This window comes from Geotrypetes seraphini, chromosome 12 (assembly GCF_902459505.1).
Source record: "Geotrypetes seraphini chromosome 12, aGeoSer1.1, whole genome shotgun sequence".
Lineage (NCBI taxonomy): Eukaryota > Metazoa > Chordata > Amphibia > Gymnophiona > Dermophiidae > Geotrypetes > Geotrypetes seraphini.
In genome coordinates this window covers 61,171,733-61,197,605 of record NC_047095.1, presented here as the reverse complement: position 1 = coordinate 61,197,605, position 25,873 = coordinate 61,171,733, and the positions used below count along the sequence as shown (strand labels likewise).

At 41.7% G+C, this 25,873-nt stretch overlaps 1 protein-coding gene across 1 annotated transcript in view; it reads right to left on the bottom strand.

The window, feature by feature from the left end:
- The window catches only part of FAF1 (Fas associated factor 1), a 559,433-nt gene that overhangs the window by 20,538 nt on the left and 513,022 nt on the right, over nucleotides 1–25,873 (bottom strand). The window contains exon 18 of the mRNA XM_033916532.1: nucleotides 12,607–12,819. Within this exon, the coding sequence (XP_033772423.1) occupies nucleotides 12,607–12,819 (213 nt within the window). The remainder of the gene's footprint in view (nucleotides 1–12,606; nucleotides 12,820–25,873) is intronic.

The following is a 25,873-nucleotide window of genomic DNA, read 5'->3' as shown; positions in this document are numbered from 1 at the left end:
AAATGAATAGATACCACACAGATGTAAGGTAGTCCTAGTAGATCAACTATAACAATGATCAATTAGTATGAGCGCAATACAAAAAAGGCTTAGAAAAGAAACTGGTTCTCTAAAATACAACATGCCATCATGTACAGTAGCATCTACTGAAACTTGATATAGTAGGTATACAGACCACCTCCAACCATTCCATTGATAACAAGATATCTGCAAGTGAATGACACGTCATTTATTGAATGACAAAAAAATAACACTCAAGAAAACAAGGCTCCCCCTTTCTTCATATGTTCTTCCAAATGAATTGAGCCTCTCTCACATACAAAAGGGAAACAAAGCACGTGACTGGCTGATGCTTTGATCAAGATCCATACGAAATATAAAACAGCTAGAGATGCATATGTCACTACATAATCTTGGTTCACAATACTTGGTGGTCGGTCAGGCATGGCTAAAAGCTAAACTAAGGGATATTAGCCTTGAAAAAACCCGCTGGGTGACATGTCGGCGTGATAATCCCCGAGAACTAGACCAGTAGAATTTATTAAGCTAAGTATTAAAAAAAAGGTTTATGATATATATTTAAAATATGGGTACAATAAAATCCAAAATTTAAGACTGATTAAAGAAGACCCGGTGAGGAATGGGTACGTTAAGCCAGATACAATGAAATTGTTTTGAGTATCTTTGGTGGTACCTTTGAGGGTCTGTCACACTGTCATTGCGAATAACAGAGTTGGAAGTGTGAGAACATTGGAGGAGACTGACAATCTCCTTCTACAAACTATAACTACATAATCTTGAACAGTGTTTGATACTGATGATTTTTTTTTTTTTAAGTACTAGAGCTAATTGTGTAATGAACCAGAAAACCTCTGGTACACCCTACCATTATTTTTCCTGTCCAGGTTTTACTGAGAATAGAGTCTCATGTTGCCAAAACTGTCATTTTCTCTAGATTATAATGCTTTACACACCTACAATGAAACATTTTTTGGCATGCAGGAATGAAATGCGAAGAATGTTTCCTGTATGTAATGCATTTGATACTGTACTACACTAGGAATTAAGCAAAACATCATACACATGGGACCAGGGTTAAATATTCACAAACAAATTAGGAATTGATTAGCAATTTGGTAGGGTGCAGATGATGGTGATAGATGGTCTATACAGTGGTGCCTCGCATAACGAACGCCTCGCACAGCGAACGCTGCGCACAACGAACTTCATGTCTTGCTTCCTACAACGAACTTCGTTTCACACAACGAAGTCGCCCGAGCTGCATCCTTCCGTGCAGGCACTTCGCTTAACTGCCCTCTCTCCGCCTGGCTCCCTGTGCAGTGGCGGACCGTCGGCTCGCAGGGGCCCGGCGCCTACTGCTGATGCGTTGGGGGGGGGCGGAGCTACTCTCGCCGCTTCCCCGATGCTAGAAAAATAACAGCTTTGTTCTCTCTCACCATTGGCATTCTGTTTACATATTGAAAGAAACAGGAAAAAAAAAGCTTATCCATTAAGACCATTTTGTAATAAGTATAAACTAGTATTATAGACAGAATGATCTGCCCAAGGAAATGGACAACATTTTCAACCATGCAGGCATTTAAAAAATGAACAGTTAAGTCCCAGTTTTTGCCGCTGAGACTCTGCCCTCTCTCACTGTAAAATTAGACTCTACTTAGTCTGTCTTTAAATTTAAAAAATGTGTGTTGTTTTAAAAAACAATTATGTTTTTAGATGTATCTAAATAAAAATAATAACAAAAACTTTATCTTTTTTTATGTCATCTTAGCATATTTTATGCTACAGAACGAATTATTTTTTTAAACATGTATTGTTATGGGAAAACGCGTTTCACATAACGAACTTTTCGCATAACAAACTTGCTCCTGGAACGAATTAAGTTCGTTGTGTGAGGCACCACTGTATTCTTATTGAGGACTGTAGGCAGAGTGCCACCACTAAACAGCAACACTGAGTCACAGAACAGCAAGGGTGATAAAAACCTCAAGCTCATCAAGTCATAGCCCTGACCAAAGACAGACTCTGACGGAGCTTAAAAGTATTAATAGCCTTCTCTAAGTTGTATTTATTTATTATGAGGTTCTATAGGCATAGACTCTGGAACCTCATGGAAAGAATGATGATGTGACACCTACAACGTCCAACCATCTTTGGGGTTGGTACCAGAGTTCAAAAAGAATGGTTGTTAAACTGACATTATATTATTATTATTATTTTCTAATATGCTTGTCAAAAAGTTAAATAAAGAATTTTTTTAAAAAAAGGGAAGAGAGGCTGGGTGATGAGGACAAGGACATAGTGGAGCTGAGGGGTAGGAGCAGAAAACAGGACATAAGGGTGAGTGGAATTCAGGAAGAGCGCACAGGCAATGGGGAGAAGCTGTGTGGGACCCGGGAAAAAGCAGCTAAGGGAAAAGGGGGGTCACGGTAAATAAACGGCAGAAACAAATTTCTCAAAGCAGTTTAGGCAAAAATGGGAAACTGGAAATCAGTTGGTAGTGACTTCACGGATGAGTGATCTAATTTAGGATTCATAAGATGAGGATGGATTACAACTTGCTTCTAGGTGTCAGGAAAGACTCCATTCTCCAGGTTGGTAGGTATTAAGGAGTGGCAGTATGGCAAGAGTGGTTGTAAGTAAGCGGAGGAGGAGGAAAGCTAGCAATGGATCTGTGTAGGGCGAAGATGGCTTCAAGGATGGCACCACAAATGGAATATCAGAACACGAGAGGGAAGCAACTAGAACAGGAGTGTCAAAGTCCCTCCTCGAGGGCCGCAATTCAGTCGGGTTTTCAGAATTTCCCTAATGAATATGCATGATATCTATTAGCATACAATGAAAGCAGTGCATGTAAAGAGATCCCATGCATATTCATTGGGGAAATCTTGAAAACCTGACTGGATTGTGGCTCTCGAGGAGGGACTTTGACACCACTGGACTAGAACATGAGTAAAGGAGGAAAGTTTGTCAGAGAAGCTTAGATACAGCTTGAAAATCTGACCGGTTTGCAACCCTCCAGAATTACAGTTTGACACCCATGCTCTAAGTCAGGGGTGTCCAACCTTTTGGCTTCCCTGGGCCGCATTAGCCGAAAAAATTTTTCTGGGGCCGCCTCTTCCTGCAGTAAAGTCGGGTCTCACCAATCAGGAGCTGCGTGTCAAAGCAGCTCCTGATTGGTGAGGCCCGACTTTAGTGCAGGAAGAGGCGGTCGGAGCATACTGCAAGTGATTTCCTTCACTCGCAGGTGCTCTGGCTGCTCTCCTGCTGCCCTCTCCTGCCCAGTCATTTGCGGTCACAGCCTCTCGCTGTCCTGGTCATTCACGGTCAGAAAATATCACGAATGACCGGGGGAGTACTGTAGTAACATCATGCCAAGGTACCAATCCAGGGCAAGCAGTGGCTTCCCCCATGTCCGTCTCAATAACAGACTATGGACTATTTCACCAGGAAATTATCCAAATCTGTCTTAAAACCAGCTACGTTAACCACTCTTACCATAACCTCTGGCAACGCATTGCAGATCTTAACTATTCTGAATGAAAAATATTCTTCCTATGTTAGGTTGACCAGCTGATGCCATAAACAGAAAGACTTTATTCCAGTCCCTAACACGCATTGTGCTGGCCATAAGTTTACCAATGAAGAATGCTTTCAGTGACAGAAGTCTGGTATGTAGCGTAAGGGATGCTTCGGTCACACTGATGTACGAAGCTGTGATTTAACAGTGAGATTGCCGATTATTGGTTGCAATCATTGTAGAAGTCACAATTAAAGAGCAGTCAGGTGTGACAGTGAAACAGTTCAAATCTGCAGTTTGTAAAGAAACTGGAGATAGCTGTGATAAATTCATTAAACATCACTGTCTGTAATTAAAATGCACTGCGTGAAGATACAAAAATGACTCTGCCTAGGAAAGAGACTTTTTTTTCTCCATTTAATTATTTTCCATAGTTCTGAAGGATTATGACTTCCATACTGAGTTATTCAAGCAGAAGCTTGAAGAAGGTTTTCTTAAACCTTTTGTCATTTCTTTAGAAGGTCAAAATAAACATTTGTGAAACTGTATTAATGTACCCAGACTTCTAAATTTTGGGATGGCACATGCCCGTTCTAATTTGCATTCTAAGAACATAAGCAAAGCCCTCACCGGATCAGACCGAGGTCCATCCAGTCCGGTGATCCGCACACGCGGCGGCCCATTTAGGTACTCCTGATTGGAGACCCAGATATACCGTAGCCCTCAATACGATTTGCAAGAAGGTGTGCATCCAACTTGCGCTTGAAACCCAGAACAGTAATCTCTGTCACAACATCCTCCGGGAGAGCATTCCAAATTCCCAGCACGCGCTGTGTAAAAAAGAACTTCCTGACATTCGTCCTGAACCTGCTGCCACTCAGTTTCAGTCTGTGACCTCTTGTCCGTGTCACATCCGAAAATGAATGTCTCATTCATTTATTTCAATATGAATTGAAGAAAGTATCCTAAATGATTTCTTGAGGGCACATTGAGGGATACGAGTGACTAAGGTATTCGCCAGGGTACGCCTGGCTGAGCCTCCGCGTGTGCGGATCACCGGACTAGATGGACCCCAGGTCTGATCCGGTGCAGGCATTTCTTATGTTCGAACTGAAGGTTCAAATTCTTTTGGTCCCAGGACCTAGCTTTGGGGTCCTTTAACTAAGGTGCGCTAAAAACGGCTAGCGTGCCTTAGGCCTTTTAGTAAGCTGCGTTATGGCATTAATGTGCATAATAGCTCATGCCACAATGCCACAATGCCGTGCGCGCTAGATGCCAATGCCAGCATTGAGCTGGCGTTAGTTCTAGCTGTGTAGCGCGGGGTTAGCGCGCACTAATCTGCCGTGCGCACTAAAAATGCTAGCGCACCTTAATAAAAGGAGCTGCAAGAGACACGAATCGATCCCCTGTTCCTTGGCAAAGATTACATTACATTAGTGATTTCTATTCTGCCATTACCTTACGGTTCAAGGCGGATGACACAAGAATTGTCATGATGCTACGAAATACATTCGGTGGATTACATGAGAATTGTCATGATACTAGTAAATGCCTAATGAGTGGTTTGAATATTTTTGATTTGCTATATAGATATTCAAGTTTTATTCAAGTTTCAAGTTTATTCAAATTATTTGATGAAACGCTTTTCAAATTACAAAGCGTTTTACAGAAATAAAAATGAGATTTTAAAGAAATCACTGATACATAATATTTATAACTAGACCAACAGGGGTAATTAAACTTGAGAAACAATAGGAATGGAGGGCAGAAATACAATTTTTCAAGAAAAGTACATAAAAGGGAAGTACATTGGGAGGGTAAGAGAAAGTAGAAAGTGGATGTGAGAGATCGAAAGAGAAAAATACTGGTGAACTGGTTTCATGAATGAGAAAAATCATAAGATGTTATCTCATGATAGACTTAGTAAATTCAGTTGAAGGCTTCTTTGAAAAGAAGACACTTTAAACTACTCTTGAATTTCTGCAAATCTTGTTCAAGTCTCATGAACAAAGGGAGAGAATTCCAAATCGTTGGTGCTGTCACTGAAAAAATAGAGGCACGGCGTTGTTTTGGGTGAATCTTGGGGCGGGTCTGGTTCTGTTACAGAGGTTTAATGTATTTTTTGAAGAGTAGGGTTTTTGTTTCTTTTTTGAAGGTTTTGTAGTCTGTGGTCGAGGATAGCAGATTTGTGAGTTGTCTGTCCAGCTTTGCTGCTCTGGTGGCTACTAGGTTGTCGTACATTTTTTTTCATTTGACATTTCTGGAAGGTGGGTGTGTGATCACTGCTGGTATGGGGGGGAAGAGAAGGGTGAGAGGATTATCCTTAAAATTACTGCTGAATTTCTCCACCCTTTTTTTATTTTAAGAAAATAAGCACCGTTTGAACAAAATCTTGATATGTAAGCAGACACACAGGATTCTTTATAATAAATGACAGCAGATAAAGACCTGAACGGTCTGTGCTGCTGGGGGACTTCAATATGCCTGATGCAAACTGGAACAAACTTTCAGCTACGACCAGCGGCAGCAGTAGGCTACTAACCTCTATACGGGGAGCATGACTCAAACAGATGGTATTGGAGCCCACCAGGGATAAGGCGGTTCTGGACCTGATACTCAGTAATGGAGCTAGTGTCACAGAGGTTTCGATAGGTGATGCGTTGGCCTCCAGCGACCACAACATAGTGTGGGTTCACCTCAGGAAGGGATTCACTAGGTCAAAACACATCAACAAAGGTCCTTAACTTTAAGGGTACTAACTTCAAAAGCATGGAGGATTTTGTCTATGAGGCGCTGCAAAACCAGGACACAACATATAGTGTGGAGGTACTGTGGTTAGCTCTGAAATCTACTCTACAGGAAGCAACCAACCTCTATATAAAAACCGTGAGTAAACGATGGAGAAATAACAAACCCCAGTGGTTCTCTGTGGAGATCTCAGAACTTGTAAAACAGAAGAAAAGAGTATTTGTATCCTACAAACAATCACAACGACTGGAAGCCAAAGAAGCCTATCTGGTGAAATCTAGAACTGTTAAAACAGCAGTCAGAGATGCCAAACTCCGGATGGAAGAAAATTTAGCTAAGAATATTAAAAAGGGGGATAAATCCTTTTTCAGGTATGTTAGTGATAGAAAAAGGAACACAGACGGGATAGTGCACCTAAGGAAACCTGATAGTAACTATGGAGAAAGCTTCATCCAAGGCTAGACAATTGCTGGGTTGCATCCGAAGAAGTTTTGTCAGCCGAAAGCCTGAAGTGGTAATGCCGCTGTGCAGGTCCATGATGAGACCTCATCTGGAGTATTGTGTTCAATTCTGGAGGCCACATTATCAAAAGGATGTGCTGAGAATAGAGTTGCTTCAGCGAATGGCCACTAGGATGGTCTCAGGACTCAAGTATCTCCCATATGAAGAACGTCTAGGTAAGTTGCAGCTATACTCTCTCGAGGAACGCAGAGAGAAGGGAGACATGATAGAGACATTCAAATATGTTACTGGCCATATTGAGGTGGAAGAAGACATCTTTTTCCTTACAGGACCTATGGTGACAAGAGGGCATCCGTTAAAAATCAAGGGTGGGAGATTTCATGGTGACATTAGGAAGCATTTCTTCACCGAAAGGTTAATCGTTGGAATGATCTTCCACTTCAGATAGTTGAGGCCAGCAATGTGCTCGGTTTTAAGAAAAATGGGATAAACATGTGAGTTCACTTCAAGGAAGTGCTTAGGGGGAGTGTTCTTCAAGTGGGCAGACTTGTTGGGCTGATGGCCCTTTTCTTCCATCATACTCTATGTTTCTCTATGTTTCTATGTCCATCCAGTCTGCCCAATAGTCACACTCATTATACATTCATGTTTAAATTGTCTTTTCTTTAATATTTCTGGGCAACAGACCTTAGAAGTCTACCGGTACTGTCTTTAGGTTCCCACTGCTGGAGTTACCATTGAAGCTCAGCCTATCTTAACTATCCTGACACTGGAGCTTCTATCAAAGCCCTCTTCAGCTCATCCTAAATCAAATCACCATATATAGGGCCAGACCATGCAGGATTGCCCAATACTGGCCTTAGTTTGTTTTAGATTATGCATTTTCTAACTAGAGGTCCTCCTTTGGTCTCTTTGGTCCTTTGGTTTTGTTTAATTCACAAGAAATCTCTAGGAGCTCTCAGAAATTTAAACTTGGCTTTCCCACTGTCAAGAGAATAAAAACTATGGTTAATTTCTGTCGATCATTTTCATTTTTAGTCATAAAAATTTGGAATGACCTTCCTTCTATAGTTAGAGTTCTCTCTCATTTACCCATTTTTCGTAAAGCCCTGACATACTTATTTCAGAAATTTACTAATGACTCTTCTTCCTCATACAGTCGACCATAAAAGATCAAATTTTTTTGGCATAAAAGTTACAGTTTCTGCTCTAATCTCTTGTATATTTCATTAATATTTTGTTAACCGAGTCGAGCCCTCTTATAGGGATGAATCGGTATATAAAATCAAAGATAAGAACATAAGAACAGCCTTACAGGATCAGACCAATGGTCCATCTAGCCCAATATCTCGCCAATCCAAGTTACAAGTGCTTGGCAAAAGCCCGAGCAGTTATGATTTAACAAAGCCAACGTTGGACCAGCAGTCCGCTGTGAAGAGATAAGCATTGCTGACATATATAAAAGTTTATAAAAATACTTTTTATTGATATATATATAGTTACAATAATGAATTGATTGAATGATGTTAGATTTATGAACCAGGAAGAAACATCATGAATTGTTCATCATAGAGATAGAATTTTTTAATGAAATGCAACAAAAAATAAAATAAATTATATAAAGATACTAATCAATTAATTAAGGGAAGGAGGTTTGGTATAAATGATTATTGAAATCTAACAGAATATGGGAGGTCCTATGCACTGAGATCTGTTATCAGGTATGATATACCATCCTCCTAGTTGATTGAGGGGCTTTTAATCAATTCAAGTGTTTCATCAAATTGATAAAAATGGGATGATAAATTTATTTATAAAAGCGTAGTGAATGGTATAAAGTACGTTATGTGACTACTATAAATACATGAAATAATAATTCAATAATTTCCCATAACCCTATTTGTTTATAGTTATTCTAAAGTTTGGGTAGGGATTTCTGAAAAAGATCCGTTTTTCGGTTTTTAAAAGCCCAAATAGTAGCAGCATTCCATGCCACTGATCCACTTACCATGCCACTTACCTATTCAACAAACAAGACCCGTAACCTGCCCCAAGTTCGACCCTCCCCCACCTTCCTAAACGCTTTCTTCCCTCTCTTCTATCCACTCCCTTCTGCATCAGCCAAGTTCAGCTAAATTGTGTTATTAATCTAATAAATTGTTGTAAATCGGCATGTCAATGCGGATCCTAATGTAATTGTTGTGAACCGCCTAGAACTCGAAAGGTATGGCGGTATATAAGAATAAAATTATTATTATTATTATTATTTTCATCTCCACCACCTTCCTTGGGAGGGCATTTCAGGCATCTACCACCCTCTCCGTGAAAAAGAATTTCCTAACCTTACTCCTAAGTCTACCATCCCACAACCTCAATTAATGCACTCTAATTTTATCATTTTCCTTTCTCTGGAAAAGATTTGTTTCTACATTAATACCTTTCAAGTATTCAAACATCTGTGTATCATATCTTCCCTGTCCCTCCTCTCCTCTAGAGTATATATATTCAGGTCTTCTAATCTCTTCTAGTACGTCTTTTGGTGCAAGCCCCATACCACAAAAAAAACATCAACTTCATACCGCTTCAACTCTTTTTTATAATCTTAGCCAGATATGGCCTCCAAAACTGAACACAGTACTTCAGTTGGGACCTCACCGATGACCTGTACAGCATCAGCACCTCCAGCATGCTCAAGGCCTGCCAGCTCCCTCATCTCTGAGAATCTCAGAGGGGGAAGGAGCCGGCAGGCTTGATTCACGATTCAGTGAAAGCCCACCCCAATAGCCCTTATGGTTGCAAGTGGATACACTCAGGTCAAGACCCAGTAGGCAAGTGCCTAGGGCCCAAAATGGTCAGGGGGCCCGAAGAAGGAGGGCATCAACACTGTTTTTTTCCAAATGGTGATGGGCCTCTCCAGCATCGATCGGCAGTGCGGGCCCCACTCCCCCGATCGGCAATGCGCCCCCCCTCTCCCCCCATCATCGATGGAAAGTAAGACAAGCAAGCAAAGCAGGTAAGAAAGTCAACGGGAACTGTAATTTTGCAAGCGATGCTGCTTGCCCAAAGCTTCCCTCTGACGAAGCTTCCTGTTTCTGCCTGGGCGCATGGTGGGGGCGGGGCAGGGGGCCCAGTGTACTTGTGTGCCTAGGGGCCCTTGATGAATTAATCCTGCCCTGGATACAGTAGATCTGGGGGGAGTTTTGGAGGACTCACCATAATTAATGTACACTTTCCACAATCAATGTAGTGTTTAGAGTGGTTTAAGGGCTTTGGTCCACCTCTCTATGGTCCTCTAGCCAATACTCAGGGACCACCTGGCCAGTCGGGTTTTCAAAGTCTCTGTCATCCATATTCATTGTGGATATCTTGAAAACCTGACTGGACAGGTGGTCCCAGCAGACTGGGTTGAATACCACTGCTCTAGCCCACCCTCCAGCTACTTAAGACACCTGTGTGCTGCTCCACTAGGCTTTCCCATACCAGGTATGTATTTTTCATTCAGCTTTTTGTGGGGTGGGAGGGAGTTAGTGAGCCCTCAGGGAGTGTGTAGAGGGGGGTCGCTACTTAATCCCTCCAGTGGTCATCTGGTCAGTTTGGGTGCTTTAATGTCCATCCTGGACATCTTGGGAAAGGTTTGATCACCACCACAAGAAGTCCAAGTGCTAAGCCCGCCCACAACATGCCCCCTCAAACTCTGGATGCACAGCGGCTAGGAGGCCTAGCAAGAAGTCTAGAAAGTTGGCTTCAGAAATCAGCACTTGGACGTTTTGGCAAGAAAAACATCCAAGGGCTGATATATGCTGCTTTTTGGACATCCTAGTGTTTTGAAAATGCTCTTAAAAGTTATCAATTTGTGCATACCGTCTGAGGTAATATATCAAAGACAGCAGCTGACTCTTAACAATTGGGGTCCTTTTATCAAGCCGCGGTAGGGGTTTAACGCACGTTAAACCACCTGCCGCGCTAGCCGCTAACGCCTGCATTGAGCAGGCGTTAGTTTTTTAGCCGGCCGCGGGGGTTAGCTCGTGATGAAATGTCCGAAGCGCTAACCCCGCTACTGCGGCTTGATAAAAGGACCCAATTGTCTTTATTTTGGGAGACTTTTATTATTAATTTGAGTCTCTTTGGACTCCTGGTAAAGATTTCTTTAAAAAAACTGTTTTTAGATTTTTGCGAAATGGTGCATATACTGTGGTTGTGGGAATTACGATGGGAAGTGAATTCCACACGTTTGCTATTTAGTAGTTGAATGATTTGCTGTGAGATGTCTTGTATTTTATAACTTTCAGAGTTGGGAATGATAGAAGTGCACCATACGCTGATTATTTTGTAAAAGAAAAAAAGTCATATTGAGGTATAAATGGTACAAAATTTAATAAATATTTACATGCAAATATTTTTTTTAAAACCCATGAAGATTACAATTTAGCTCTTAAAATTTCTACCTGAGCTTCCCAATCATGTACAGAAAATATCTGCTGTTATCTAGTCCAATGCCATGTTCAAAAAAAAAAATAAAAAATATCTAGACCAGAAAGATCCCATTTTCTTCAGCAAGACAGAACTCTCTTTTATTCCATCCAATTGTCTTCTATATTCCAGAATGGCACAATGAAATAAGATCATAAAGCTACTAAAAAGATATTCATATACTATATCCCTTTACCAGAGACTTTAATTAGGCAGGCATCTAAAGTATACGGAGAAAAGACCTCAGTGTTCCAAGAGAGAAACTCAGGGAACTTCTATAGCAATTCTAAAATTGTCATAGGAAACACATCCTTGGTCTTAAAAAAATTCCGTTCTAGATTATTCTCACCAGAATCTATTTCCAACAACTTTTAGCATAAAAAAAACCTGCACTTATCTGTAAAGATTTTGGAGCTGATTCTATAAATAGGAGCTAAATCAACCGACGCCTAAAAAAATGGCACAGAACGCGTGTCAAACACACTTTGGGCCTGTTTTGGTGACGGGACAAAAGCGCGCGAGACACCAGTGTGTCGACAATCGAGCGCACACAATTCGGCGCAAGACAACAGCGCGCCATGGGAAAACTTACTTTTAAAGTGCTGCCATGGGGGGGTGCAACTCCCCACATTATAGAGAAAACTGAACTTTTCCCTAAAAAAAAAAAAATCGGAAAAAGTTCAGTTTTCTCTATAATGGAGGGTTCCAACCCCCAAACCCCCTCCAACGGCAGAGCGAACCGTATGAAGTAAAGTGGGGGGGGGGGGGGGAGTTCCTCACTCACACCCTGCTTCGGAGCTCTTTAAAATTAAGTTTTCCTGCAGCGTGCTGGCGTCTTGCGCCGAATTGTCGGCGTGCGAATGACTATGAACCCCTGTTTTACAAAGCCGCGCTAGTGGCAGCGCTGCGATAACGGCCCCGAAGCCCACAGAGATTTAAAGGGCTTCGGGGACGTTGCCGTGCGGCTTCACAAAACAGGGGGTTAGGCACTGTTTACAGAATCGTAGCTGGCGGCACTTATGTAAAAACTTAGGTGCCTGAAATGTACATTTCAGCCGCCTAAGTGTTGGAGAATTGCGCTTCGTGGCGCCCACAGAAACACCCACTTAGGTGTTAGGCGCCTCTAAGTGCCATGCAATAGGCTTGCGCCCATCTTTTACAGAATCGAATAAGTGCCTATCACACAATTTTGCTTTTTTATCAATTATTGAGGCTATTAAGAGTATTTTGCCCTTTATAGAATCAGCCCCTTTGTGTTTCTGGTGGCTTAAATATTGCAAAGAATCTCAGCAATACGCCTCCATCTCTTACATTATATGGAAGAAATTGAGAGATGGAAGGTCTCCCCTTCAGTATATGAAGGCACGGCATAAAGAGCAATTACTCACATCTCGCCTGGGGAAGGTACTCAGCAGCTTGAACTCTTCCCAAGGGTATCCCTTGGATGCTACAAAATCAAACACAACCTGAAGATTGCTGCTGGCCAGGAAACGTCGCTCAAAGAATTCTCCACTTGGCGTTCGGATCCGCAGCTTACTAACGGGCTCGCTGTTCTCCTTTGGCTCTGGAGGCAAAGCCTGCTCTAGAGATAACCGGATAGCCTGAGAAAACAAACATAACCACTTAAACCTACTGCTTATAATTGAGAAAGGAATATCTAAGCGGAAAACTGCATTTTTTCCCCACATCTAGGACCCTAAACAACAGGGATGACATTGCTCCAGATAATATTAACACTTATCTACCTGTTTTATTCAATCGACAGATGTTGGAATGATTCATTTTCATTGGCTAATGACTGCCTACTAAGCAACTAATTAAAATAAACCCTCCTTTACAACACATATTAAAGTGTACAATTTACTGCATGAGAGGAGAGCTAATTTAATTGCTTGACTGAAGGGCTTACAGTTTTTTGATTGAAGAAATAACTGTCAGATGCCTAATTGATCACGGTATCAGAATTCATCCTGCTTTTTAAGGTGTAAATGAAAGCCATGCAAAGGCCTCAACCCCCCGCCCATCATCAGCTAACTGAAAAATTGTATCTCCCAAGAAAAAATACCTCCCCATCTTCATCTATATTTTAAGAGAACTTGCTTGCATATTGTTACTGGCTGAGCTTTTCTAAAGCTGTGCATTTCTTCTTTCTTATTGTTATAAAATTCATCAGGGGATGTTTAAATTTGATTTTAATATGTTTCATTTTAATTACCCTGTTCAAGCTTCTTCAGAGTTATATATGGGGAAAGAGATGATTAGAAATTGTAAGGCGAGTAGGCATGGTAGGAAAAGACTTCTGAAGAACAGCTATCACTGTGAAATTTGGTAGAGGATTATGTAAGTTTGTGGAGGGAAGGGACTAGGGAAATGAAAACTAAGAGAGAGGGGAAGGAATAAGAGTTAGGCAGTAGAGAATGACACAAGGACCGCTCACCGTGGTAAATCTGCGGTAACTGAAAAAATTAGAAGTCACATCACCGCGGAGGCGGGGACAAATTGTTTACCCCTTGTGGAAGCGGTAACAAGCTTCATTCCCATGGTTAAAAAAACACATTTACTGCCATTTCCTGAATCCCTAAGCTGAGCAAGCTCTCTTGCCTCCCCCATTGGCAATGTCCTCCTCCTCCTGCTCCTCTCGACTGTAACGTCAGACAAAGAGGGCTTCCCAATTAGCCTTGTCTTCCCTCCACCTCTTCCTCCCAAGTGTGATTGTCAGTGAAGAAGGTGGGATAGAAATTTTTTTTTTTTCATAAACAATTTGCCAGAGCGAAATGAGCTGAGCGGGTTGGAGTTGAAACCAGAGGTGAGGTGAGCTGAGTGGAGCGGGCCAGAGGTAAGCAGAGACAGAAGATTGTAGTCCTAGTTGAGCGTCCCAACTCACAGTAAGACTTGGTCTCCATTTTAATTTTAAAAACCCAGGGCCTTTCTCGTCTTCTGCTTGCCCGCAGCTTCCCTAACTCAATGTGGATACTAATCCTCCTCCTCAGCCCCAAAGACTGGATTGCTGATGAAGAAGAGCAGCCACCTTGGGTTGGGGAGAGGAAGAAACAGGCAAGCACTGCTTCTTTTTCTTTTTTAAGTCTCCTCTTTAAGTAAAAAAAAACCAAACAAACTAGGACCTTTTTCCTCTTCTGCTTGACCGCTTCTCCCCCATCCCAACATGGCTGCTATTCTTCCTCCCCAGCCCCAAAGACCAGATGACGATTAGCTGTTGGTGAAGCTAAGCAGCCATGTTGGATTTATGAGAGCAGGAGAAACAGGCAAGCAGAACGTACGCCTTTCACGACTATAGAAATCATAAATAATAGTAGTAGTCCTAGTTTGTTTTTTAATTCAAGGAGCCCTTTTTTAACCATTTACCAGTGCAGTTGCTGCGGTTTGGGGAAGGGCAGAGTAGGGTGGGAAAATCCATTTGCCCAGACTATTCTAAGAACAGTAGATTATTTGCTTATTCACAAATTTAAAAAAATCAGAACAAAGTACAGGTTGTGCTGGTATAGACGCTTCATAGTTGTAAAGAATGTTGTTCCCTTTTATCCATGAATAAAAAGTCAAATATACAAAATCAAACCTGTTTGAGGCTTGTATGGATGCTGGGGACAGAGCTCGCAGAGATGGAGTTCATGGGGATGGGGTGATTTCATGGTGACATCAGGAAATACTTCTTCACCGAAAGGGTGGTTGATCGTTGGAATGGCCTTCCATGTCAGGTAATTGAAGCCAGCAACGTGTTCGACTTCAAGAAACGATGGGATAAACATGTGGATTCACTTTCGGGAATTGCTTAGGGGGGAGTGTTCTTTTAAGGGGAGGGTTCTTTTGAGTGGGCAGACGTGTTGGGCCAACGGCCCTTTTCTGCCGTCATACTCTATGTTTCTATGTTACTTCCCTCCCCCGCTAGTCTCCCATAACTTAAAATTCATTCGCTGCTGTAGGTCTTGGTGAAAGCTTCAGTTGCTTTTATCATTTTCCTAATCTTACAGTTTTAAGGCCATTGGCTTCTTTACTGATAAGTGGGTAATTGATTACTATAATTTCTTGTTAACTGAGTTATTGAACAGGCTAGCAAAGAACTGAAACGGTTTCAGAAATTGAGATGAAGGGATTACGCCAGAATGGTCAGAAGGAAAGCTAATTTGGAAACAGCAGTGCCCTTATTCAAGAGCTATATTGGCCACATTTTTATAAAATAAAAAAAGGAGGGGACTGTTAACGAGGCCCCCCCAAATGTACAAGCCGCATTAGTTTGGTTTTTTTTTTAGCACTGGCCACAGTGGTGTTAGCTCCAGTACTCATAACATAAATTTTTATTTATATACCGCAAAAGCCTTTTGGTTCTATGCGGTTTACAAAAGAGATGGGCTGACCATTGTCAGTGAGCTACAATAGAAAGAATATTGGCATCGACGAGTTAACAATAGTTTCACGTCATTATGCTGCTTTGAAGGGATTACAAGAATTTTGAGAACAGATGGGTTTTTAATAGCTTTCTAAAATGCATATATGATGTTGATATTCTAACCATTTGGCCCAGTTCGGGATCCCTGGAAGCGGCTTGGTATGATAAGAGCCAGTTTAATAAATCTTTTCCAAGTACAGCCTTTGACTGAAGGGTAGGAATTCTATGAGTGTGGCAGGAGATAAAAAAGCCTAACGTGGTTTTGTAAAAGGTGGTGGTGGTGGTGGGGGGGGTAATTAAAGCTGATGTTTTTCTTGCCCAGGATATTCCTGTCAGAATTCTGCACAATTTCAAATTTCTGTGTACAAAATTAGCAAATTTGTCAAAATTTAAACAATATTTTTGCTAATTATTATCTCTATTCCATTTAAAATATTAAAATAAAATGTTTTTGTTCTACCTTAGTTGTCTGGATGTTTCATTTTTCTATCATGTTGGTTGCAGTTTCTTTTTTCTGCTTTCCTGTCGGCTGCTAATTCTCTTTCAAATGGTTGCTATCCATTTGTCTTTTCTACTCTCTCCTATTCCCTCACTACACCTGCCTCAGACATACTGATCATTTCTTTTTAGCTCTTTTCTGCCTCTTTCTTACCCTTCTCCTCTTATTCACTTTTCAGCTGCCTATCAAATTTCCATCTTCTCTCCCATTCCTTAGCCCTTTATTCCCTTTCATCTTCACCATATTTCTACCCTCTGTTATGCTTATCCTCTCATCCATTTCCTTGCTGGAGTGGGCAGACTTGATGGGCTATGGCCCTTTTCTGCCGTCATCTTTCTATGTTTCTACCCTTGCCTCCCCTTCAGGGTTCTACCATTTACGGCATCTTCCTTCCTCCACCCTTATAGTCCAGCATTGACTCTCCCTTCCTTCCCTTCCCACCCTTGTAGCCTGACATCTCTCTATCTCTTCCATGCTGCACTCTCCCCCATGGTTCAGAATTTCTCCCACTCTCCTCCTGGATCCAACATCTCCGTCCTTCTCCTATGTATCTTTCCCTCCCTCCCTCCCCCTCATCCACCCCCATATCCAACACCCCCTCTCTCTCCCTTCCTTGTGCCCTGTCAGATATCCCTTTCCCCCCTTCATGCACCATCTCTCCCTTCCTCCCCTCCATTATGTACAATTTCATCCTCTCCCTTTACAATGCATGTCTCCTTTTCCTCCCTTTACCATGCATATCCCCCTGTGCTGGCATCTTTTCTTCCTCTCACCCCTCCCCCTGTGAACATAACTTTCCTTCCTCTCCCCCCATACTTTAAGGCTTCCTTCTTTGGGTTGTGGTATCTGCAGCAACTCTCACATGCTGCCTGACGCTAACCCGGAAGCCTTCCATCTGCCACAAAGACACTTACAGGTTAGCGGCAGGCAGCATGTGTGAACTGCTGTTGATACCATGACCCGAAGATGTTGACAGTCGAGATTTTGCACAGGAAAAGAGAATTTTATGCAACTGTGCAATTCTGTGGAAATTCTGCATTGTGCAGTTGCGCAGATTTCCGCCAGGAGTAATATTTCTACCCTCTGTTATATCTATCTTCTCATCTGTTTCCTTACCATCCTCTCCTCCCCCTCAGGGTTCTACCATTCTCAACATCTTCCTTTATTTATCCTTATAGCCCAGCATCCGCTCCCTCTTCCTTCCCTCCTCACCCTCATAGCCTGACATCTCCCTATCTCTTCCCTGCTGCACACTCACCCATGGTCAAGCATTTCTCCCACTCTCTTCCTTAACTCCCATTTCCAGACATCTCTCCATCACTTCATTCTGCTCCTTGATCCAGCATCTCCTTCCTTCTCCCCTCCACCTCCTGTGTATCTGTCCCTCCCTCTCATCCACCCCATGTCCAACACCTCTCTCTCTCTCCCTTCCTTGGGTCAAATCTCTTTATCTCCCTCCATGCACCATCTTTCCCTTCCTCCCCTCCATTATGTGCAATTTCATCCTCTCCCCTCACCATGCATGTCTCTCTCTCTTTCCCCTGTGCCACCAACTTTCCTTCCTCTCATCTCTTCTCTCCCCCTGTGCCAGAAACTTTCCTTCCTCTTCTCCCCTGTACTCACAGGCTTGCTTCTTTGCGTCGCGGTATTGGCAGTGACTCTCACATGTTGCCTGTCGCTAACCTGGAAGCCTCCCCTCTGCTGCAGAAAGACTTCCAGTTTAGTGGCAGGCAGCATGTGAGAATTGCTGCCGATACCGTGACCCAAAGATGATGACATGGTCGAGATTCTGCATGGGAAAAGAGAATTCTGCGCAACTGCAATTTTGCAGAAATTCTGAATTACGCACTCGTGCAGAATTCTGCCAGGAGTATCAGGAGCATTAGGGGTTATTTTGAACCAAGTGCCAGCAGGGGCAAAAGCACTTGAGGCTCAAATACACTGGAATGGATAATATAGCTATGTTTATTTATCATACTAGTCAAGAATACACTGCAGTCATACTCATCACTCTTATGTAGTCCCAACACGTATGCCTCTCTCCTTCATGGTGCCATCTCTCAGTTGTCCCTCTCCTCAATGGCATTTCCTTATGGTCTCTTTGCTGGAAGCTGGAGGATCATGATCTTCAACTGGCCGATTTTCTAAAAGCCTTTATTTTATAAAGCTACAAAGTTTTCTTTCACTGGCTGAAATTAGGTGAAATTAGGTGCAGTGCCTCACCAGCACTTCATGCTTGGCCTATCCCTTAGAAACAGAGTGGCTTCAACTTATCTCGATCTTAGTATCTGCTCCTGTCATACCAAACAAGTGCATGCATGCAACATGTATGCGATGAATACAATTTATCACAGGATTCCTCCTGGCTCTTCATGTTAGCTGTTTATTTGAAGAAAGAGCTGGAAAGGTCTTGTAAAGCCCACTTAAGGTCTTAATGCAGAGGCTACAGCTCACAATCGCTTGACCTCACTTTTCTATTACTAACCCACTGTATATATTGGTAGAGAAATTAGCTCATGACCACCATTTAAAATGAAATAAAGATAAACCTAAATTTTTATAAGTTAGGAATGCCCTAAAATCTCAATTCAAATTTCCAGTGAATGTTGGAAAATAAAATCTTTATAAAATCCTGGAAGTGATGGTGGATAGATTCTTATCCTTTGATCTGAAGATACAGTCACTGAGGTGGTCTTTTGAATTTTGGAAAAAAATGAGATGTATCAGACACTGGTTTGACCAAGATAATTTTAGAATAATAGTAAAGTCTTTTCTTTTATTACAAATTGATTATTGTAATCTATGATATATCTAGGGTGTGGAGCTGATGCTTGTAAAAACAATTACAGACATTGCAAAACATGGCAGCCAGGTTCATTTTTTCCACTATCCAAATATGATAGGGTTAAGCCATTATATGTTAAGTTACACGGGCTCCCTGTGGAGGCTAGAACAGTTCTGAAAGATATATTTTCATATTTCTTATTGCTTATGGTGAGGCTCCAGATTATATGAATAACCAAATTTTACTACACAACTGTAAGAGATTATGAATAGTCAGACAATATTTGGAAATTATGTATCCTAGAACTTAAAAAATCATTTGAAAAGTTGTTGTTACCAAACCATTTCAGTTTCAAGCAGCTAAGTGGTGGCATTCATTACCCATACAGCTTAGGATTCCTTTTTATGGTTTATATCGTAAATCACTTAAAACAGTGGTTCCAAAACTTTTTCTGTTCATGGCTCACTTGCCTCTCCTTTTACTAATGGTTATTAGCGCAGGGAGCCGCACTGAATGCTCTGCGCAACTCCTGGAATGCCCTTACAAGGGAGGTGGTAGAAATGCAAATGGTGACTTCATAAATATGTGGGATGAACACAGAGGATCTCTAATTAGAAAATGAATGGTATAAAAATACAAAACTTAAATGGTTCCATGTATGTCTGATGTGTCAAGCAGCTCTTAGATGGTGACCCCCATTGTGAAAAACTAAGGCCAGTACTGGGCAAACTTGCACGATCTATTTCTCGTATATGGCAGTTCAGTTTAGGATAGGAAAGCCTGTAGAGGGCTTCGATGGAAATTCCAGTACATAAGAACATAAGAATTGCCTTACTGGGTCAGACCAAGGGTCCATCAAGCCCAGTAGCCAATCCAGGTCACTAGTACCCGGCCAAAACCCAAGGAATAGCAATATTCCACGCTATCAATCCAGGGCAAGAAGTGGTTCCCCCCCCTGTCTTTGTCAATAACAAACTATGGAATATGAGGACAGTGCCAGGCAGACTTTTACAGTCAGTCTCCCGCAAATGAGAAGATGATTTGGATAGGTTGGAGTGTGCTTTGATGGCAACTCCAGTAGTTGGGACCGTGCCAGGCAGATCTCTATAGTCTATGTTCCAGAAATGTGAAAATCCAATATCAAATTCCAAGCTTCCAACCTTTAGAATATTCTTTCTATGTTACTCCTTTAAATCCTTAACTGATGTTGCTACTTCTATTTTAGCCATAGACCTCAGAAACACCCCTCCTCCGTCCCATAAAGGTTATGATCTCATAACGGGGAGATTCATGTGTAACCTCCTCATCGGTCAAGGCTTAAATTTTTAATGGCTGATGCTCAATAATTTTATATTTATTTTGAACACTTTTTATACTTTAAAACGACTAATGAAGTTTATGTATTTATCTTCAAAAGTGTTGCTGTACTTAGGTTGGTGGAACCGACATGTTTCGCTGCCGCTTCGTCAGGGATCCACTCTGCCGTTAACCACCATCCCGCATAGACTCTTAAGATACAAGTCTTGTATGCTATATGGTGACAATTCCAGGAATAAGACTTTAAACAGTGCCTTATAAGGTTGTTGAACCCAGAAATGTGAAAGACAGACAATTTTAGACATGAATTAATAGAATATGACTGTTGGGCACACTGGATGGACCATATAGGTCTTTATCTGCTGTCATTTACTGTGTTGTACACCTCTGAGAAGGGCTTTTGGGCCTTGTCTGATGGTTTATAAATTGTTAAATAGATCAAATGATATACTGTACTTACCAACACTTTTATATCATATGATAACCTTATAGAGAACATCTTCTCCTGCCTTCATTCTTAAAGAGTCGGTTAAAAAAAAATGACCAACACAAAGACAATCTCAGAAAGTGCACCAACGCCCCCACAGAATGAGTGAATGTGTGACTAAGAACCACTGAATACCAGGAGCTTTCACAGTGGCTCACTGTTAAGGTATTAAGCCCAGGTGTCTCTATTATTGCGAAACTTGGGAAAATGAGGTTCCTCCTCTAATGGGGTAGTGTTAGACTATGCAATAGGAAAAAAATGTGTGTTTTGCAAAACCCAAGACCTGAAAAAATCTTTTCTTCTCCCTACATTGTGTGCAATTCTTTGTTAAAGTGTATTTCTTTGTGTCAGCATGTCTATCTATTGGGGGAGAAAAAAAAAAAAAACAATTTCCAAGACAGAAAACCAGGGACAAACCTTTGCAGCTGTGGAATGAAGGTATTTTACAAGTACAATGAGGACATGCCAGGATTATTTTACCAGCTTATGAACATATGAAATCATACTATTCTGAAGCAGCTGTACATTTAAAAAGTAAATATAACATGAGATGAACAATATCTTAGATAAGGTATTGACGTGTGCTACACGTAGGATTCTTCTCTATTGCTTTCACTTATCAGATTTCAGAACAAGGCCTCACCCGCTAAAGGGAAGGCAGTCACAAATGGGCTATGGCCTTGGCAAGCCCGAAAAAATGGAAAGCGCTAATTGAGGAGAGGAACTAGGGGAGGAGGAGAAACAAGATCACAGAAGGGAAGGGGTTAAAAGGGAAGCAGGACAGGAGGATCATTGGGGTTGGGAGTGGGGGAGGAAGGATAGACTGAGTCAAAAAGAAGCACTGTTGACATAGTCGGAATGATGTCGGGAGAGGGGCATTGAGGAGGCAACACCCAAGAGAGAGTAGGCAATCAGTAGAAGACACATTGTTAGCAGACACCAAAATGCATGGCCAACACCACCCTTACCGAACTGCATGGCTGGAAGAAAGCAGCGGAAATAACTCGCTCAGAACTGCAGGACATAAGCACGTAATTTTTAAATAAATAAGTTAAAACTCAATACAGAAAAAACAACATTCTTCTATGCTACTCCTTGCAAGAAGGAAGAAATAGAGACAAGAATAAATTTGAATGGAATTTTGTACGCGATTAATCCTACTAGAAGAATTATAGGGGTTATTTTAGATCAAAATCTCACAATTAATTCAAATAAAGATGCTTTAGTAAGGAAAAGTTTTTATACGTTGTGGAAATTACAGACTATTAGACTATATTATGATGTTTCTTCATTTAGACTGTTGGTATAGTCATTAATTCTAAGTATTTTGGGCTACTGTAATATATTTTACTTAGCGAGTTATCAGAAAAATCTTCATAGATTCTGCATCATAGACTCTGCAATCCGATTAATTTTCAATCTGAAAAAAAAATCAGCTCATGTCACACCTTATTAGCAAAGACTGCATTGGTTACCAGTCGAGGCCAGAGTCAGATTTCAGTTTGGTTGTATATGCTAAAAAGTCTTACATGGTTTAACACCTGATTATCTTGTGGATCGTTTTTTTATTCATTAATTCACAATGCCCAAGACGTAATTGTAATTTGTTTGCTTTTCCATCGGTAAAGGATTGTTTATACAAAAGCTATTTTCAATGACTCCAATCTTTTAGGCGGCTTCTTGTGATAAAGAGTTTGCAAATCTGTTAGTTTTTTATTTTATTTATATATCGCAAAAGCCTTTTGGTAGTATGCAGTTCACAAAACAGGTAGACTGACCATTGTCAGTGAGCTACAACATAACTTAGGCATAATCAGTTAACAGTAGAATTACATTTGTACTGTGTGTATATTAGGAAGGATTATAAAAATGTAGAGAAAAAGTGTGTTTTTAGGAGCTTTAGCTCTAGCAGTTCAGGAAATGATTGAAAACCTACTTATTTAAGACATTTTTGTAATTTCTAGGTGATTTGTTTTTATTGTTACTGTTTCAAGTTTCTTTTCTAAACCACATGGAACTCCTAAGGTACTGCGGTACATAAATAAATGTTATGTTAACCAGGATGGAACAGGCTGCTGATGCTAACAAACATAAAATTTTATTTATATACTGTAGACTTTAAAATCAGAAGAATGTGCAGATGGGGACACAGCTTGCATAGATGGAGCAGGGACAGGGATAGAGCTCAAGGGGATAGAGATAGATCCCACAGGGATGTGGACCCATGTCATTCACTACAAGGAGCAAAAGGAGCACTCAGGGAGGATGTAATGTAATGTAATTTATTTCTTATATACCGCTACATCCGTTAGGTTCTAAGCGGTTTACAGAAAATATACATTAAGATTAGAAATAAGAAAGGTACTTGAAAAATTCCCTTACTGTCCCGAAGGCTCACAATCTAACTAATACGGCCATAGCGAAGAGACTGAATTAATTCTTTGCTTTGGTCTTTACAGAAGACGATGTAAGAGATCTATCTGGAACCGTTAATGGTTTTCAAAGGTGATGATACGGAGAAACTGAAAGAAATCTTCCTAAATCTGGAAGATTTACTAGGCCACATTGACAAATTAAAAAGTGATAAATCACCTGGAACGGATGGTATATATCCCAAGGTACTGAAAGAACTCAAACATGAAATTGCTGATCTGTAGTACTTGAAGATTGGAGGGTGGCCAATCTTACGCTAATTTTTAAAAAGGGTTCCAGGGGAGATCCGGGAAATTACAGATCTTTTTCGAATGTGATGTTTGCTACTGCAATGCTCATTTACAGGCTGCACTTCATCTGGAACCGAAACATTAGCTGGCATTACAAACCCAAAGGATCTGAAACAATTTTGGAACACTCACAGTTTTGGTTTCCTGATGCAAACATTGTGCCAAAACATGACTTGTATTGAGTCTTGTTACAGTATTGAATAAAGAATTCCCATCCAGTCCACTGGTTTCATCTCCTGCGCTGTGTTTTGTGTGCTTCATTTGTGCTGAGGATTTATTTTGCATTTGTTCGGAACATGTAGACAAACATGATTTAATAGGACAGAGTCAGAATGGGTTCAGCCAAGGGAGATCTTACTTCACCAATTTGCTTGATTTCTTTGAAAGTGTGAATTAACATGTGGTTGAAGGTGAGCCCGTTGATGTAGTGTATCTAGATTTTCAGAAAACTTTTGAGAGTTCCTTATGAGAGGCTGCTGAGAAAATTAGAGCCGTGGGATAGGAGTCAATGTTCAGATGTGGATTAGGAATTAGTTATCGGATAGAAAACAGTGGGTAGGGTTAAATGGCCATTTTTCTCAATGGAGGAGGGTAAACAGTGGAGTGCTGCAGGGATCTGTACTGAGACCGGTGCTATTTAATATATTTATAAATGATCTGGAAATTGGAACAACAAGTGAGGTGATTAAATTTGCAGATGACACTAAACTGTTCAAAGTTGTTAAAATGCATGCACATTATGAAAAACTAGTTGTTTAGCCCGTTACATTAACGGGTGTTAGAAGGTAGCTAGCATCTCCCCTTTCTCCCATCCCCCCACGGTAGCCAGCATCTCCTTTTCCATTCCCCCATTCAGCATCTACCCTTTCTTACCCTCAGGTAGTCTGTGTGCCCTCTTCCTCTCTATACCCTATTTTGAAATGCCGTCCGTGCTCGGCCGCCGCGGCCTGCAAGCGCCGACAGCTGCCGCGGCCTGCAAGCGCCGACAGCTGCAGCGGCCTGCAAGCGCCGACAGCCGCCACGGCCGACATCCACCTCGGGTCAACAGCCGCCGCGGCCGACATCCACCTCGGGCCGCCGACAGCCACCGCGGCCTACATCCGCCTCGGAGGGGGGGGGGAGAGTGTTTCGCGCGCATGCGCACTCCTATCTGCGGTGCCCTACACCGCAAGGAAAGCAGAACACGCGATGGGAGTGCGCATGCGCGGCTTAGGCTTTTATTATATTAGATTGCAGGCAGACTTTTGGAAATTGGAAGACTGGGCATCCAAATGGTAAATTACATTTAATGTAGACAAATGCAAAGTGATGCATATGGGAAGAATAACCCAAATCACAGTTACCAGATGCTAGGCTCCACCTTGAGGGTCAGCGCCCAAGAAAAAGATCAAGGTGTCATTGTAGACAATACGCTGAAACCTTCTGCCTATTGTGTGGCAGCAGCCAAAAAGGCAAACAAGATGCTAGGAATTATTAGAAAACGGACGGCAAACAAGACTAAGAATGTTATAATGCCCCTGTATCGTTCCATAGTGTGACCTCATCTGGAGTACTGCATTCAATTCTGGTCACTGTATCTCATAAAAGATACTTCGGAAATAGAAAAGATTCAAAAAAAGAGCGACCAAGGGGGCACTCGGAGAAACTGAAGGGAGATAGGTTCAAAACAAATGCAAGGAAGTTTTTTTTCACACAAAGGGTCGTGGACACCTGGAATGCGCTACCGGAGGAAGTGATCAGGCAGAGTACGGTACAGGGATTCAAACAGGGATTGGACGGATTCCTGAGGGATAAAGGGATCGTGGGATACTGAGGGAGGTTTCTATACCTGTGTTACTGAGAGATGTAACACAGGTATAGAAAGCTAACCAGGTAATAAGTATAGAAACCCAACAGGTCGTGCATGTGCAAGACCGGAGGGTTAGGACTTCGATGGGAAGATAGGACTTCAATGAGAAACCAAGATGGCAAGGGGGCCCCTTCTGGTGATTCAGACAGGTCGTGACCTGTTTGGGCCGCCGCGGGAGCGGACTGCCGGGCAGGATGGAGGCACTGCTTATGTTCTTATGTAAGATGATAAAGGGGATGGAACTCTTCTCATATGAGAAAAGACTAAAGAGGTTAGGGCTCTTCAGTTTGGAAAAAAGATAGCTGAGGGGAGATTCATTCATTCATTCAGCTTTCTCCCAGGGGAGCTCAGAACGGTTTACATGAATTTATTCAGGTACTCGAACATTTTCCCTGTCTATTCTGGTGGGCTCCCAATCTATCTAATGTACCTTGGGCAATGGAGGGATTAAGTGACTTGCCCAGGGTCACAAGGAGCAGCGTGGGTTTGAACCCACAACCTCAGGGTACTGAGGCTGTAGCTTTAGCCACTGTGCCTGAGTGGTATAGAACGGGTACAAGTGGATCAATTTTTAACTCTGTCAAAAATTACAA